The following is an 18059-nucleotide window of genomic DNA, read 5'->3' as shown; positions in this document are numbered from 1 at the left end:
AATAACAACACTTTTGTTTAAATCACAAGTCATTATGGAGGCTTATATATGATAACTCAAAATCATTGTTGTATTAACACTTAACTTTTACTGGATCCATAAGAGATGATCAGGTATATTCACACAGTTTCACTTTGTTTTAGAATGAGTACCACATCGAATCATACCAACAGACTTCTTCCTCTATTAGCTGAGAAGCCAGTAAGGAATAGGGGCGATCTAGTTTACCCTCCTACTAAGAAATCACTGATGGCACGTCATGTGGATCAATTCAAGACCAAAAAAGTCCGAAATGAGGCAAGTAAGGTGTTATGTACTCTCATAAAGTTTGGCTGAAAATCACAAGATTGGTTCAAAAATCAACTTATCTCGGATTCGGAATGAGGATGCGGCGGGAGAGAATTATTGAGTGAAGAAAACTGAGAGCCAAAATATCATAGAGTGGATATAAGTAGAGAAAGAGCAAGCGAGAGAGGGGGAGGGAGTGAGAAGCAGACAGACGGGGAGAAAGAGAAAGAAGGGGGAGGGCAGGGAGAACGGAGAGATGGGGCGTAGTAATTCTTCCATTTTAAACAACAAAATCCTATTAAAAAAGCCTAATCACTTTATCTAAAGTGATTATAAAGTTACACATCAAATGTTAAATGCTGATTTATCAGGATTCAAGCAGAAAGGTTTGAACATGGCACCCTCTAAAGCAGGTCTCGTTGACAAAAATAATGACAAAAGTATTTTTGGGGGAAATGATAAAAAAAATAATAAATGAATATAAAAAGTCATCAAGATTTTTTTCTAAGTAATCACGGGGGGGGGGGGGGGGGGGGGAATTCAACTTGCCTTTTTCCTTATATTGGCGGCTCATCCGGGGGTTGCATGGACCGACCTGGGATTGGGCACCGATTTTCAGTACCAAACAGACTGAGACGCGATCATGAGGATTAGATATGTATTACGACATTGCATCAGTTGTGTTTGTGGAATGATATTTACACTAGAATTATTGACTCTTTTGGTAGATCGAATAAACAATTATTATTCATCTTGCGATAAAACATTTACCAAAATAGCAATTACTCGTGACCTTTTTGATGATCATTAACCTGTACAGTCTTTACAAACTTTTTGATCACACCCGAGCGAATTATTATTGTTTCAGTTAAAACAAAAGAGCATAATAGAATCACTCCCTACCCATTAGTCATGAAACCACAAAGGTTTTACCGTGAATTTGTCTCAAACTGCATGTACAGTATTTCAATATTCCAATGTAATTAAAGTGAATAACATTTGAACCGAGTTTGGGAAGTGAGACAAGGAATATTTCCCATATGCAATTATATCATTTTTTTTATGGAGATATGATTACATTAAAATTTTGATTTCTTTAGGACGTGCAAATAGTGCTGAAGTTTCTTCGGGAATCTTTTGATTTTGAGCCTTCTACCAGCCCGGCAGACACGGTCAGTAAACTGAGGTTTAGGATGGCCAGTGCAGATAATAAAATCAAAAGAATGAAGGAACAATTAAAGGTACAATAATATTAATGTCTATGTCCATATATCAAAAAAATTAGTTAAGCAATCTAGAGTAAAAATCGGTTTCATTATCAGTTTCTATAAAAAAAGACACATGAAAAATGAATTAATATGTAATTGAAATTGATTTAGTTTATTGTTCGTCTGTTTATAAACACTCTTTTCACCATTTGTTTACACTGGCAGATGAGAAAAGTAAGAACAAGGCTTCAAGTTTAATAGATATATGTTCAGTAAATCGTCGCACATTGAATATCACAGGAGATCATTAATTCGTTAAAGTAGAAGTATGGCTTGAAATGAAAAAAATTCTAAAGGTATTGAAAAAGCTTAAAAAGAAACAAAAGTAAAAAGTACCTTGAATTAAATCTATTTTCATAAACCATTGTCAAAATGGGAGAAAGAACAATTCTCAGAGAAGGGGGGGGGGGAGGGAGGGGGATGTGCATACATATGGGAGGGGGTGTTACTATTTCTGAGCATATGTGATTTAAATTTCCCCCCTACCGATAAAATAGGTGCAACTTGAATGTTAAGTGACATACAGAATAATATTGTCACACTTTGTGATTCAGTCGTTTCGTCATAATAAAAGAGAGCTTCAGATTTGTGATGCAACTTTTGTGTAGGTCCTGTTTAGAGAATAATAATGTTGATTTGAGCATTCAAGGAGTGGCAGTTTTATATCATTATTTGACTGGAAAGGCGACTTCACTACATAGACCTTGCGTTTTTATTTCATCCTAATCCTTCGATAAAGCGTGATATAACGTGAAAAACAATGTCACAATCTCCTTTATTCACATCTACCCTAGATGACAACTGATGAATGATCATTATGCTTGACTTTACTCGGAAATGGAGTGACGGTCCATATTACAAAAAAAGTATTCTTAATTTTCTTATCATCATCTTTCCAATTCAACCATTAAAATTATCCACAGACTTCTACTATCATCACTATAATCCCTTCATAAACACGATTCCTATCTTTATGTTTATCTGCATGCCCCAGACGATTTCAACTAACGTTCTACTTTTCTTTTAAGCTTAATTTTTTTCAATAAAAAACTTTCTTTCTCTCCTTTTCTCTTTTACATTCCCCTTGTTTTCTTCCACAACAATGTAACATTCTTACTCTCCAATCCTCCCCCTCTCTCTACGTGTAACTCTTTATTCCCTCTTTCCTCTTCCTTTCCCCCTCTCCCTTTCTCCCCTCTCGCTTCCTTTTCATTCCCTAACTCTTTCCCCGGAATCTTTCCCACAACTCTTCTCTGACTGCGTTCCCGTACTACCCTATGATTTCTGCACCTTCCTCTTTCGCCCCCTCCCGATCCTTTTGTTTTAAAGGACCATGATGTTCTCTTGTTTGACGTGCAAGAGGAACTAGGTCTAGGATCTGAGACCAACCCAGTTAGAACTGCAAAATCCTTCAGGAATTTCGTTCGAACCTCTAAAGAACGCGTCACTCGTCTCGAAAAGGACATAAAGGTGAAAATTTATGAGATTAATTATGTTATTATGCCGGGGCAGAGGGGATTCTCCACACTTTTCTTTATACTTGTACATATGAAAATGATCATTGGATTGTTATTTTGTTTCAAGGGATAATAGGAAATTATCACCATAATGATCCTAGGAAACGATACGCCTTAAAATGTGAAATTAGTTTTTTTTTAGTACAGATAGTATAATAATATAGATTATTTCAACGATTTGCGGCATATAGGTCGAAATAATACAAAACATGGTATCTGTAGCTTATATTTACTTGAAGAATACATTCGTATACTGGAATGGAAATAGGGTGAACAGGAGCCGTGGAAGCGCCCCCCCCCCCTCCGACAGTGAAAACCGTTCCGCGGCCCCTGGTGAATACTCCGAGTGGTTTTCGGGGGTGCGGTCCTATAAGCTCTGGAGTTTAAACGACCCACACATTAGGGAAGGGAGGAGGTAGGTGATAGATGGAGATTAAAAATAGTACATCAATTACCAATATTTGTTTTAAATCTCTTTTTTTATATTACAGAGTAATGAGATCCTCGTGAAGGCTTGCAAGGGACTGACGGGTGTGTCTGGTCCCCTTGCTCCCGATGGGTTAGCCGACCTAATCACATCCATCTGGAGCAAACAAAAACACGTCATATCACAGCTTAAGATCGAAATCCAGGTATATACATTTTGACGATATGAAAATATATAATCATCAATTTTCTTGATTTTGACTGTACAGAAACATACATCACGGAATATTCAGACCTGATTAAACCCTGTGACATTTAATGAGAAAGAAAGGAATCAGGCCTACGAAATTCATGATTCTCGAAAATTATACTCAATTCAAGCAAAGTCTTCTGCAATTATAAAAAATGAACAATTCTAACAATTATTACAAGATTCACTGCAAATGATTTTGAAATTATACGTCTCTGTATTGAAAATGTAGTCCTACTTAAATTAAATTGATAGAATAACAAAACGGAGTGACATCTATCATATTAAGCAGAGCTTTAAGCGTTATTGAATCCAAAGATGTCTTATATTATTTTTCGTATACTTATAAACTCTTTGCAGAAATTTAAAGAGAATCGACCAAGTCAGACATTTGACATCACTCCGATAGGCCACTCGGATCAGTTACTGACGGTGAGACTTCTATTTTTTAATGAATTGCTTTGATCACTCTAAAATATTCTCTGAAAAAATGTGAAACGCATAGATCTATGCCACATCCATTTTTTATTTTTTCATATTTCTTTTCAAAGCAAATCCTGAATTATGCACCTCAGGCCAACATGTTCCTTATCAATAATTCCATAAGCAAATCGGACACACTCTGGAAACATAAATACCGATATCATACTAGCAAGATTGTGATATTGCACATTGTCCAGAAATCGGAATAATAAGAGCTCCACAGTCTATAATTATGGAAGCTCAATTTAATGGCTCTTCTGTTTTAACATCCAACAATCATTCGATCTAATTAGGTGCAAAACAGAAATGTCTATATATTGAGTTTGACGAATTCGCTTTCGATCTTCTCTTCTCCCGTCAGGGTCTTGCTCAATTGATGGATATCGATACTACCAACACCCAGACCTCAACCATTGTCGATAAGATGAAGGTCACTTTCATCGACCTCAAAGACATGGTCAAGGTCAAAGATGACAAGATTCAGGTAGGACTTTCCTGCTCATTAAGTCATGGATAAATCTCTCGTCTAACCAAGGCGTGGATAGAAAAATACGAGAAACAGAGAGAAATAAGATAATGCAGCATACGAGAAACAGAGAGAAATAAGATAATACAGCATGTAGGCTTGCCTTAAATATCTAATTGTCAATAGGTCTTTCAGATGAATTCAGTGCAAATGACTAGAGAGCAATATTGCTTTCATGCACATAACATCGAGATTTCATGCTTTCAAAATTCATATTTGACGTAACGATGTGAATAATTACTTATGTCTCATAAGGTTCATTATGATGCATAAACGTAAAATGGTAATGTAACATACTAAATCATGTCAATGATCAATTAAGTTGATTAATAAACTTCCATTAAACTATATATCTACATGTATTTTTAACCGCACTTTATAGGAACTTGAACACCAACTTCGAATCAAGTCAATTAAAAACCACGATGACACGGAGATCCAGGTAAATATATTGACACTATATGTTATGCATGTGTATCTGTAACCCCCACCCCCCCAAAAAAACCACGAGAGTCTGGATTAAGGGAGACAATGAAGGGAGTGTGAGAGAGGGAGAAAGAGCAAAGAGAAGGAAGGGGGCTGGGGGAAGGTAGTAAGCTAAAACGATGGGAAAATAGATTAATCGATTAGATTTATTGGAGATATTGGAGATTTTAAGTGAGATCAAACTGCCAAAGTAAAAAAAAATAAAAATCGAATTTCGAAATCAATGCCATATTTTTCATTTCTTATAGAATCTTTGTGATCGTGAAAAGAAGAAGACCAAACGCATCGTTGAACTCCAAAACGAAATCGATGATTTGCAAACAAAGAACATCGACTTAGCCCTTGACCTGCAGGTAAAATATTAACAAAAAGTCATAATTAATGATTCAATCACTGTAATGAAACAAATTTTCATAAACAAAGAAACTAATGTGTGTGTGTGTATTTGAGTTTTGTCAGACGTGTATCAATCAGATATGATTATTTACGTCTGGGACCGACCTTTAACGTCATCATCCGAAATACGTGACCAGGGCTCGAACCTCGAACCTCTGCATCAATTTGTAACTTCCCCATAGCTTGGATTACAGGCGCACGCCACAACGCTATGGTAGGCATTAGTTTCTTTGTTTACTAATTCATTTTATGTGCATCAAAACACTTTCGTTCGTGCTCCATAGCTTTTCTTTATAACATACGATAATTGTTATTGTTGTTGAAACTAGTTCATTTGACCAGTCGAACCCCAAGAAATTATAGAGCAAGGTTTAAACATAAAAAGCGAGTATTAGGAAATGAAAAGGGGATATCCCAGCATTTTCCTTATCCCGGTTAATATTGATATCAGAATTAGCAAATGATTTCACTTAAATATACATGATATAGGGCCTACTCAAAAACATATCATAATCTTAATGTTTACAGGAAGCTCAGGATAAGCGTCAGACAGCAGAAAATCGAGTCTTTGATTTTGAGAACAAGATTCGCTATCTCGAGGAAGACATCGAGAAGAAGACGTCTGAAATTGAGGTATGACATCCTAAGAATATATAGGAAACAAAATGAAACTGTTGTTATAAATACATTTGCAATTTGTTATTACTTGAAATAAATCTGAAAATTGATTATAATAGCAACAGTTTCATTTTGTTTCTATATATTCTTAGGATTTACTGCAGCGTTACGAGGATGCTGGAGAGGTGATTTTGGATCTTCAGAATGATCTGGAGGAGGCTAAAAAGAACAACGCATCTCTTGAGAAACAGATCAAGGTAAGACAGGCATTTTCTGAAAATTCCTAAGGACAAAGACATAGAATTAGATCATCGTCCTGCATTTCGCTTGAACTATTATCGTCTTTACGTGTATACTTATACTTAAGAATACATCCATCCCTTCTTATTTTTTCGCATACTATATTTTTCTTCTTTCAATGTAGGATATCCAAACCAGAGAGTTTAAGAAAGATGAATACATCTTGACCTTAGAGAAGGATTTGGCAACTCTCAAGCAGAGGATGGACTTGGATTCATTCTCTGAAGTAGGTGTTAAAGCATCGATAATGATAATGATTAATATAATGAATGTGGTGGTGGATTGAATAATGATAATAAAAACTGCTCCTTCCCATAAGTTGTTTTGTGTCCAGAAAATTAATCTTAAATTCATTTTGGAAAAAAAATTACAAGCGCAGTTTCATCAGTCTTTAGTACAAACTATTGCATTCATATTTTTAGTGTAAACCAAAGACAAAAAAGAAGGTTTCAAAAATATTAAGTGTCCGGACACCCGACACCCTTTCTACATCTACATCTACTACTACTACTACTACTACTACTACTACTACTACTACTACTACTACTACTACTACTACTACTACCACTACTTCTACCATTACTTCTACCACTACCACTATACTACTACTTACTACCACTACCACCGCTACTACTACTACAACTACTACCACAAAACTACTTCCTTCTACTAATGAAAATAATATTAGAATAATAACTATAGTAACAAAATGGAGGAGATGGTGATAATGATGCTTATCAGTGACACTGGCGATAGTGATGCTGCTGCTGATGATGACAATGATGGTGATATTAATCTTAGAATAAAATCCTGCCTTAAAACCTTCAGGATCATTTCATGACATCGAAAGCTAACCAGAATGCCCTGAAGCTGCAAAAACAAGCATTCGACCAAGAACTTAAGGTAAGTATCATGTACATTCGTTCTATATGACAAAAATACAGTTACCTCAGTCCTTATGAATTGCATCTACGCCTACGATTATTTGAACTTGTTGAGGAAGGTTTGTTATAATATATCACATTTGTCCCAGTGTGTTCACAGGAAATTGCCTGAAACATTTACCTCACAAATTGGCGTACATGGGGACTAGGGGCCATGGCTCCACCGAAAAAAAATCTTTCACGACAGAAAAAATAAAACGAGAAAGAAAAGGGAAAGAGTGAAACATTATATTTTGTCAATTTACATTTTTGTACTAAAATGATAAAAAAAATGCTGACTCTCTTCGCTCGCTCACATTAAGTATTACTACTATTTTTTTTTAAAACGTTTACTGCACCCACCGTATCTGACCCCTCATTGTTTTGCCTCATTATCAAACTGACCCAATATATCCCTTCTTTTTACTCCTCTTCAGAATCTTCGTTCTAATGGACAGGAAAGAGATTACTATGTCTTGAAGTTGGAGCAGGATATTGAAAACATGCAGAAAGAGAAAGATGTGCTCTATCAAGAGATACAGGCAAGGCGTTTTTTGTATCATAAATTAGAAGTACATGATACAGTATGTAATTTTAATAGATATAAAAAACAAAACTGGCAAAGCAAATTGCACTGTAGAACAAGAACATTTAATTCAGCTGATATCGGCGCCCCATGAGGTGGTGGGACAAGGCGGCGGCCGCTCCCAATGACTATTAAAGTAGTGAAATAAGGAGGAGAAATGGAAGAAAGAAGAAGAAAGGAGTATACAAAAAAAGAGTTATGGCCATGCACCTAAACAATATCCCTATGATCTACAGGAGAAAATGTGACGTCACCTTTAGACTGTCTTGCCCCGCTATCAAATTATCCTGGCGCCGCTGAATACAGCAATGCCGAAATGCGCATGAGCCAAAAAGAATGTCAATGTACGGAACCTTTAAAGTACCATCTAGATACTTTATCTTGCCATGTCGGCATGATAACCTTAATATGTCGACATGACGAGATACGTTATCTCGCCAATTCGACTCATAAAAAGTTATATGTCGAAATGGCGAGATACGGTATCTTGCCAAGTTGACTTATAAAACGTTATTATGTCAACATAGCGAGATATTTTATCTTGCCAAGTCGATTTATAAAACATTTTATGTCGACATTGCAAGATATGAAGTGTCCAAGACCCGGCGAGAGTCCAAATATCTCGACATCTTGACATATAACTTTTTATAAGTCGATAAAATATCTCGCCATGTTGACATATAACTTTTTATAAGTCAACTTGGCAAGATAACGTATCTCGCCATGTCGACATATAACTTTTTATAAGTTGACTTGGCGAGATAACGTATCTCGCCATGACGACATAATGAGGTTATTTTGTCGACATGGCAAGATATATAGTATCTCGCAAAGCCGTCAAGTCAATAGCACTTTAAAGGCTTCGTATCAATGATATACTCATGATACTAGTCATTTGTTTTCCAGAACTCGTTTTGGAAAGAACCCAAGATCAGCGATCTCGAGGATGAACTGAGTCAAGAATTTGAAGACCTGAAGGAACAGAAGATAGAACTGGAACTAAAGTTAAAGGTGTTCAGATCATGGTAGAAAGAAAACAATGAATGGACAATGCATGTGGCTAAAGAAAAGTTAAAACCCTGAAATTCAGGATCTGAAAAAAATAAATGATTTACTATAGTTTACAGAAAATTATATTAGCAGGGTCATAACAGAAATTATTGCAGTGAAGAAAAGAACGATAGTAGTGTTGTAGTAGAAGTAGTATAGTAGTACTAGAAGTAGTTTTGGTAGTAGTTGTTGTAGTAGTAGTAGCAGTAGTAGTAGTATAAGTGGTAGTAGTTGTTGTAGTAGAATTGTTAGTAGTATAAGTACATGTAGTAGTAGTTGTTGTTGTAGTAGAAGTAGTAGTTTTGGTAGTAGTATTAGTATTGGTAGTAGTAGTAGTAGTAATAGTAGTAGTAGAATAAGTAGCAGTAGTAGTAGTATAGTAGTAGTAGTAGTAGTAATAGAAAAAAAAGGAGGAGAAGGGATATAAATATAAATAGCAATATATATGTAAGAAGTTAGATTGTAGTATCAAAATGTTTTCCTCTATGTTTAATTGATTGGTGAAAATTGTTTCAATTACCCCCCCCCCCCCGAAAAAAAAATATCGAAGCTTTCTACACACGAGTTACCAAGTATTGAGAAAAAAAAAAGAAAAAAAGAATACTTATTTTTAGTTTAAACTTCTTTCCAACTTTGTACACCGATATAGGACGCCATATCCAGAGCAGATCAAGAACTATATAAATCGAATTCAAAGGTTTCTGAAGTACAGGCTCAAAAGATCGAACTGGACGCAAAACTCAAGGTGAATGGTCTAGGGTTATTTACAATTAAACTATCAAATTAAATTTGTTATTGAAGTACAATAATCAATTTGATGGTCATTATAGTTTGTACATAGGTTTATGTTTCATAACCATCTACTATATAGTTTCATATATTTTATTAATCTACATAACCATTGTTTATTCTTCCGGCATTGCTAGGAGCTAGAGAGAAAGAATGCTGAAACCACAGACCGTCTTCTTGATTTGGAAAAAGAATTCGCAGACTTAGAGAGTCAAAGGAATGAAAAGGATGAAGAAAATAAGGTAAAAGTGTCAAGTTTCACTCATGATAAAACATGTTTCATAGTATCTTCATTTTTATGAATTTGTATCTATTTCTTTATTTTATAAATTCATTTATTATTTTCTTAATTTTCTTTTCTTAAGGAAAATCTAATGATCACTCTCATCGTTAACCTGTAAAATTCAAGGACATACCGAAGTTGAGAGTATTATATGCCTGAAAAAGAAAAACACGAAGTGATGAAAAAAAGATTACATTCTCGTTTATATTTACAGCGTCTTTCTGTTGAGATATCACAGCGAGATACCAATATCAAACAACTGATAGCAGAGAATCAACAGCTACTGTCAAACTCTCAGGTATTTTGATCTTTATCTTTACTTACCAAAAAGTCAGTATTTCATTTATTTATCACTGTCATCATTGATAGTATTTTCATTATTAGTAATTAATTTTCGATGATATTTCATTGACTCGATCATTCTTTTTACTTATTTGAAAGCATAATTATATTTTTTAAAAATGCAGAAGAAGATGAAATATCAAATTTTTATTTTAGATCAGGAAAGCAATGAAAAGAACATAATTAACCCACAGCCATATATTATCAACATATGTTTTAAAGAAAGTGAAGGAAAGCTGTTCAACGATGAGTCAAGAAAAGGACCGTCTCGAAACTCTTGTGGCGAACTTGACACAGAAAACAGATTGCCTCACAGCACAACTCGAAACAGCAGCCCAAGATATTCAGGTAACAAAATACATGAAACAATCAGCCCAAATCAAAAATACATATACACTAAAGAATTAATTTTTAGAATTCTAAGACGTTTTTAAACTTTCCTTTAGTTGCCACTTAAAGACCTTAGAAAACATATTTGACATAGACCTACATTTATTTATATAAAAAAACAAAGTGTAAAGTGTAAAATCCCAAACTATACATATAAATAATAATAAAAAACATTGTATTTTTTCGTGAAGGAATTGAAGGATCAGTCTCTATCCAATATTAAAGAGGGAAAGATACATCAGACTAATGCCCAACAACTGAGCGAAGAAAATTCATATCTCTCAAAACAACTTGACGAATTAAAGCAGAAGAGCCAGGTATGTACCAATGGAAAATTTAATCATTAAGAGATGATAATTGATAAATCAGAAAATTGAAAAATAAACAGATATGATATGTTTAACAGCATTATACATGTACACCGTTAAATGAATTCAATAAATCAGCAACTTGAGCAATAAATACATTGTTGAGTTATTGCCGTAACATAAATACAGAAATAGCATAAAATGAATCTCGGACACAAATGCTATATTACTAAAAAGAAATTATCAAAATAATGTTCAAACGTTTATTTACCTATTAAATGAACTTAAACATTTAAAAAGATGGGTAATGTTTCTCTCGTGGATTTCACTTTAGGAAGAAGTAAAACACATTTTTCAACATTTTGTTTTTCAATTTCTGTATCTCGTATGCAGCTTGCTGTCCTTATTATTTTTCTTCTCTTCTTCCTTTTTTGTCATCCTCTCTTTCCCCTGCTCCTCCTTATTCATATTCTCCCCTCTTTTTATAAAAGGAATCGGAAAAGAGGCTTTTTGAAAGAGAAGAGATGGACCAGCATCAGAATGAGAAACTTTCGGTTGAAATAAAGAAGACCCAGCAACAATATCAGGTATAATAATAAAACCTATTCATGATTAGAAACCACTTAATCTTTCTGGTATTAGTTGCAATATTTATTGTTTAGAAATTAGCACTTTGAATGGTCACTAAACTACTCTAAAATTCATTTTTAAACTACATGTAATAATCCCACTGGGAGTGGAGCTGTACTTAATTTACGTTTGCCTGCGTCAGGTGCCCACTGACGCATGATAATGCTGTTCATGGTGTGATTTAGTAAAATGTTATTTGACTTACCGACAAGTTAGAAACTTTGTAATAGAGATATTTACAACATACTCATTTTTTTCTTAGGACTTGAAGGAGAGATTCCAATCTGAGATTGACGAAGTGACGAAAACTCGCAAAGAATTAACGGAGAGAGCAGCTAAAGAAAAGCGTGACCTACTCACTGAACTTGCAGAAGCTCGAAAACAGCTGGAGGTATTAACTCCAATATCAATTTTCAATGTCTTGAATAACTTTTACAAGCTACAAGCTACATCTATGACAAACTGATTTAGAAAATCAATGTAGGATAAACTTTATTTCATTCATCACTGCGATAAAGATAATTTTATGCAATAATAGTATTTGATTTCTACTTTATCTTTTTCATTTGGTCAAATTTGGTATAGATCATAAGGATTCCAAACTATAACACGATACGACACAAAGGTAAATGACCGGCCATAACAACCACCACCACCAAAATAACAACAATTAAACAGCAAACCTGTCAAGTTAAGACGACGAATGTTGCATACCACCGCCACACATTAATCCTTGTTCTTTCCCCTCTTTTTCATCTTCCCTTACAAAATTAAAATTCAAATTAAAATAAAAACATTTATTTTCTTCCATTTCATTACATCTTTCGTAAACATAAATTCATACGTAAATAAATTTGTTATAAAAAAGATAAATATGTACATATTGGATTTAAGGAAGAAGGCGAATACCCTAAAACTAGCTGAGGCTTGTGGCGGGATACGCCTGTACACAAATACGTTATAATACAAATTCTTTTCAATATCAAGAATATCTCTTCGTCTCATATACCAAAGCCTGTCTTCCACCCCTAAATTTGTTTTCAAAATTGAAACTTATCTACAGGCATTCCAAGAGAAATCTAAGCGTTTCCAGAAAATGAGCGACGATTTGGGAGAGAAGAATTACAGCTTATCGACTGAAATCGCAACGGCTATATCAGACAACAAGGTAAATATTGAATTAATCAATTTAATGATTAGTATGTCTTTGAAAAATCCTATGTGGATGAATGAGATCTCCTACTTATCTATTTCAAATCATTCACTTGCTTGTTCCGACAGGCACTGAAGGATGAATTGAAGACATCTAAAGATAATTGCGAGAAGGCAATCAAAATTCTGCAGGAGAAAAATGACGCACTTTTGTCTGAACTCGATGCTGTTAACGAGAAGTGCAAGGTATGTTTTATTGAAAAAAAAAGCTGAATATCTTTGAATCCAAATTATAAGCATAACAGTTAAGTTAAATGATGATAATATTTGCTTTGCTGGAATACACAAAAAAGTGATTCTTAGCTTAAACAACTGATGATAAATAAGTAAATAAGTAAATACTTGGCGAAACATTACCATTATAGTATTCAGTCTGAAATTATGGTATTTTATCTACTATTCCTGTATCTGCATGTTTTAAATTATCTTCCTTACGTAAAAACTAAAATAACGAAGGAAACATCCATAGGAAAGTAATTGTATATACGTTTGTTGAATTTTACGAGAGCTCAGTTCATAACAAAATACAGACATTTAGATCAAAATGTATTTATATGTATTTTTATTGAAATTACCCCTGTATGCATATCGATAGCAAGTAATCGAATGATAAAAGTTTATACTCAAAGTCGTATCAAGGTGAAAAAACATTATATTTGATTTGACACACTCGAATCTAAAAAAAAAAAAACAAAATATACATTTAGATAGAAAATCTTATTCTTACTAATATTTTTCAAGCTAAATTTCCAATTTTACATCAATTTAAGTTAATGGACAAAGCAACTCGGTGAATAATGACTGTTCCAGTTGTAACACCATAAGTAAAACTCATCTTTACCAACTTGGCCGACTTGACTAACTTATTGTTTCCGGTGACTTTTTGAGCCAACTGAGCAGCTAAGTACATAATTTCCACTTTTTCCAATATAATCATTTTATATATTATTTATCCTCACGAACAGGACCTACAGGAGAAAGTTGGTGATTTACAGGAAGAAAATAAGAACATGGTTCAGGAAACAATTGCATCACAGGGAGGCAAGAATAAAGAGGTATATGATGAGCTGATAAAGAGCTACCAAGAATGCAAGGTAAATACATTGGTTCTATTAAAAACAAAACAGTTTAAATAGAAACATGTGGCTGTTGTCATAGTTAATACAAACCACAGAACAATTTTACAAACGATTCCTTATGTAAATGAATGAAATCATGAATAAAACCGGTGTTATTTTAGAAATGTTTTAGAAATTTTTAAAAGTAACTTAAAGTAACAAAGAAATCTGATCCTGTTAAACATTAAGAATAGTATTAGTAAGCTTCTCAGTACTAAATGACTAATGCCGATGTTGATTCAAATCAATGTTGAACATTGAATATATTTAGTTATTTGAAACTGATTAGCCTTGTTCCCTTTCCATTTTCCTTTTTTAGGAAAGGGGTGAAGAGTTGGAAAGAGAAAGGCAACAGTTCCAGGAAAACGTTGCCAAATGGGAGAAAGAAAAGGCCAATGTCTTGAAGCAGCTTGAATCACGACAAATTGACAAGGTAATTGATATTGACGATTTTGCAAATTCTAAATTAATTTTCGCACCTTTTTCCAATTTCTTGGTACTCCAATATCATATTTCGGAGAAAATCATTACATTTATTTAACTGGGAAGGTAAATCTATCGAGTGATTTCCCGTCTAAATCAACTTGAAAAATATAGCCGTCACGTCAGGATAAGGGAAAAGTAAAACAGATTTCATACATTGTAATGACAGTTTGAGAAATATATAATTTTCCCACTGCAGTACTATACTGAAAATGATGAATCCGAGGATTCTCTTTGAGAGCATTGTTTCCTAAAGTAAATCCAATTAAAAGATACATTGTAATTTCAATCAGATTATTTTTCAACCAGCCACTTTGGAAAAAGTATAGGTTTATAATCATGGTAACCAAGAAAATACGTAAAGGAATACAACTTTTATTTACACAGGACAGCAATGTCAGCAGCCCGAAGATTCCAGGCGCCTCGGCTAACATGGCTAACCTTCATGAGAGAACTACAGACCTTCAGAAAGATAAATTAGATCTCGAAGAAAAACTACAGACTTCAGCTGAGGAGCTAAGGGTAAGTGACAATGAAATCTTAATCATCCTGGTCAAAAGTTCTTAATAAGACACGAAATATCTTAATCTTATAAAGTATGCATTCGAAACTTGTTTATTTTAAAGTGCCTTTAATAGATGACAACAGTATTTTTTGAAAACATGTTTCATATAACTAAAAAATCGCAGGGTAAATACCTTTGAGATGATGACTTCTCAAAAATACCCTCATATTTATCTCCTATCTTTTTCCCCCCTTGATCAATTTTGTTATTTTCTAAGACCCCTTTTTCCTGTCCCATCATTAGCATTCTTATGTTTATAGTTAATATAGTGTGTGGCCAGACCTAAGGTAAATACGGCTCTGGATGAATGATTATTTTCTCCTTTCTGATTCAATATTTTTTTTTTCACCTTTCTCCTTCAATATTCTTTCAGGCATTGGAAGAAGATCTCAATTCCGTAAAGACAGAAAGCGAAAAGCGAGTTTCAGAGTTACAGGAAGAAAATGATTTCATGATTCGTGAAGTTGCATCTCTTCGCGACCTTTGTCTAGTAAGTAGCAACTAATTTTCCTGATATTCTATTTATTACACCATTTCTATTTTTTGAAAATGTTTTCTCATTGATCGATCCAAAGAAGCTCTTTTGGGCCAGTTTACATCACGCCTTACAATATATCTTTTTATATTTACGATTTTTGTTATGAAAATATTAACTAATTTTTTCTTTGTTAGTGGAATTTAAGAAAAAAAATACAATCAAATTTGACCACACTGTAACACATTTTAGCAAGATTTTGTGGAGCGTTGTGGCCCAGTGGATTAGTCTTCGGACTTTGAAACAGAGGGTCGTGGGTTCGAATCCCAGCCATGGCGTAATTTCCTTCGGCAAGAAATTTGTCCACATCACTCGACCCAGGTGAGGTGAATGGGTACCTGGCAGGAATTTAGTCCTTGAAATGCTACCGCGCTGTAAAACGCTGCGGGGCTAAAGCCAGGGTAATAATATCCAATGAAGCGCATAAGGACGCATTTGGCAGTGATATGCGCTATATAAGCATGTTGGTATTATTATTATTATTAAGAGCAATTAAACAGCTCACAACAAATATCTTATAATATGAATTTAACGAGAAAAAAAGAAACATGTATGATGTTAGCGCTAATGGTAATGTGAGCGCTTCATTTATTTAGATAAAACGTTCTGCGAGAAAAATTCCCTCAAACAACATTTTGAAACACTCATCTTTCAGGAATTGGAAGAGTCGATGGAATCTATGGCAGAAAGGAATGACCAACTGAAGCGAGTTTTAAGTCTTACCCAGGAAGAAAAAGACGATGATCTCTTGGATGAATTGGAGAAAAGCTTTCTACGATGCCAGGTGAAAAAGAAAAAATAGGAATATTTCAGATGAAAAAGTTTTCATGAGTTTGATCATATTTCAAGGGGTGTCAATGTGATATTAATACGAAGTTTTAGTAAATGTAGAAAAATGACAACGGATAATTGAAGCGTTCTAGCATCATGAATCATCGTATTTTGTCGTAAGAGAAATTGTCACATTTTACTTATTTCTTTGAATTTTATATTTGGTAAGAAGCACAGATGTCTGACATTTACTACGGTAATTGTTGGATGGTCGATTGAAACATCCAGCAAGTCCTTTCAGGAAAAAAAAGGACTCCCCATGCAGTTCATTTTCAGCTTCCAAACTAACTTTGAGTAATAGTCATATGGATCGATTAACTTTGAGTAAAAGTCATATGGATCGATTAATGATTCACACGTTTCCCCTTTTCTGTTATTTAAATTTAATAACTGAATAAAAGAGATGAAAACAATTGATAAATTATATTTTTACGGCATCTGAAGCGTTATTCTTATAGACCTAATCTACATCTTTTTATTTCTTTCAGGATCTGGAAGATACATTGAAGCATGTGCAACTGGAATCCAAAGAATCATCGGATGTATGGAATCAAGAAAAGAAATATCTCTTAGACCAACTCCAAGACCTACAACTTCCACCTAAGGTATGGCAGTCCACTGATATTCGTTACCACAAAGTAAAGTTTATTTACTTTTATGGGCGTTTGTCTTTCACCCCATCTGTAGATTCAAGGTTGGTATCTGTTCCACAATCTTCCACCAACTTCCATTATTTTATTAAGAGTCTAAGACTCTTGTTGCGTAGGAAGCTTTCCCTGATACCCCTTAGCACAGGCAGGTCTTTCAGACACTCCCTTAGCTTTTCTCTCCAGTCCTGTAATTTAGAGATTGATGTTTTGCTTAATGTCCAAATGCTTTATTGCTAATAAAAATACAAGCTCCTGAAACCAACGTTGTGTTGGCGGTTGGCCATGTAAGGTGATCCTCGATTTGAAGTAAATAAGAAAGATTTTGTAATCAGTTAATCACTAGGACGAGTACATTCACATGTTTTAGGAGATGGGTTCCAGACCGGTTCATGATCTAGTAGCTACCAACAAGCTTCAAGAACAAATCTCTCAGCTCCAACAAGATAGGAAAGGACTAGAAGAAAAACTTCGAGAAGCAGAGAAAGAAAGCGCGGTAAAATTATTCCCTAATTGTAATTTAGACATGATACTAAAGTAACACTAACATCATACAGTGTACTTTTAAACACGTTTAACATGATGATTCTCTATAGTTTTCTGAAGACATTTTGATAGGTTTAACGAATATATTGATAGCTCTTTGAAATCATAAATTCAAGGAATTGCCGATGTGCGAGTGATTAAAGAATTGTATGAATTATTATTTGGACTCATTCAACCTATTTTAGAGATTTTCAAACCTAACATCACTACATACACAAAGACTTTTAATTACTGATTGATGTTAAAGGACAAGTCCACCCCAA

The 18059-nt window shown here is 34.2% G+C and overlaps 1 protein-coding gene across 1 annotated transcript; it reads left to right on the top strand.

The window, feature by feature from the left end:
• Positions 1–292: 292 nt before the first annotated feature.
• Positions 293–17791, top strand: LOC121415466 (restin homolog). Its single transcript, XM_041608668.1, has 26 exons — positions 293–301; positions 1389–1529; positions 3565–3705; positions 4110–4181; positions 4594–4716; positions 5493–5597; positions 6169–6273; positions 6411–6515; positions 6683–6784; positions 7387–7461; positions 7919–8023; positions 10044–10148; positions 10404–10487; positions 10754–10879; positions 11113–11238; positions 11721–11816; positions 12122–12250; positions 12923–13027; positions 13141–13257; positions 14037–14165; positions 14509–14622; positions 15060–15194; positions 15611–15727; positions 16428–16556; positions 17092–17208; positions 17621–17791. The coding sequence occupies exons 1-26, from the start codon at positions 293–295 to the stop codon at positions 17789–17791; spliced, it is 2883 nt and encodes a 960-aa protein (XP_041464602.1).
• The last annotated feature ends 268 nt before the right edge of the window (positions 17792–18059 follow it).

This window comes from Lytechinus variegatus, chromosome 5 (genome assembly GCF_018143015.1).
Source record: "Lytechinus variegatus isolate NC3 chromosome 5, Lvar_3.0, whole genome shotgun sequence".
Taxonomy (NCBI): Eukaryota; Metazoa; Echinodermata; class Echinoidea; order Temnopleuroida; family Toxopneustidae; genus Lytechinus; species Lytechinus variegatus.
The sequence above is the reverse complement of the archived record's forward strand: the minus strand, read 5'-3'. Positions and strand labels throughout refer to the sequence as shown.

Bases quoted from the DNA above. Each gene is read 5' to 3' on its own strand.
- LOC121415466 (XM_041608668.1), top strand. The intron at 6,785-7,386 runs GTAGGTGTTAAA...TAAAACCTTCAG, and splicing joins ACTTGGATTCATTCTCTGAA to GATCATTTCATGACATCGAA. The intron at 13,258-14,036 runs GTATGTTTTATT...CCTCACGAACAG, and splicing joins CTGTTAACGAGAAGTGCAAG to GACCTACAGGAGAAAGTTGG.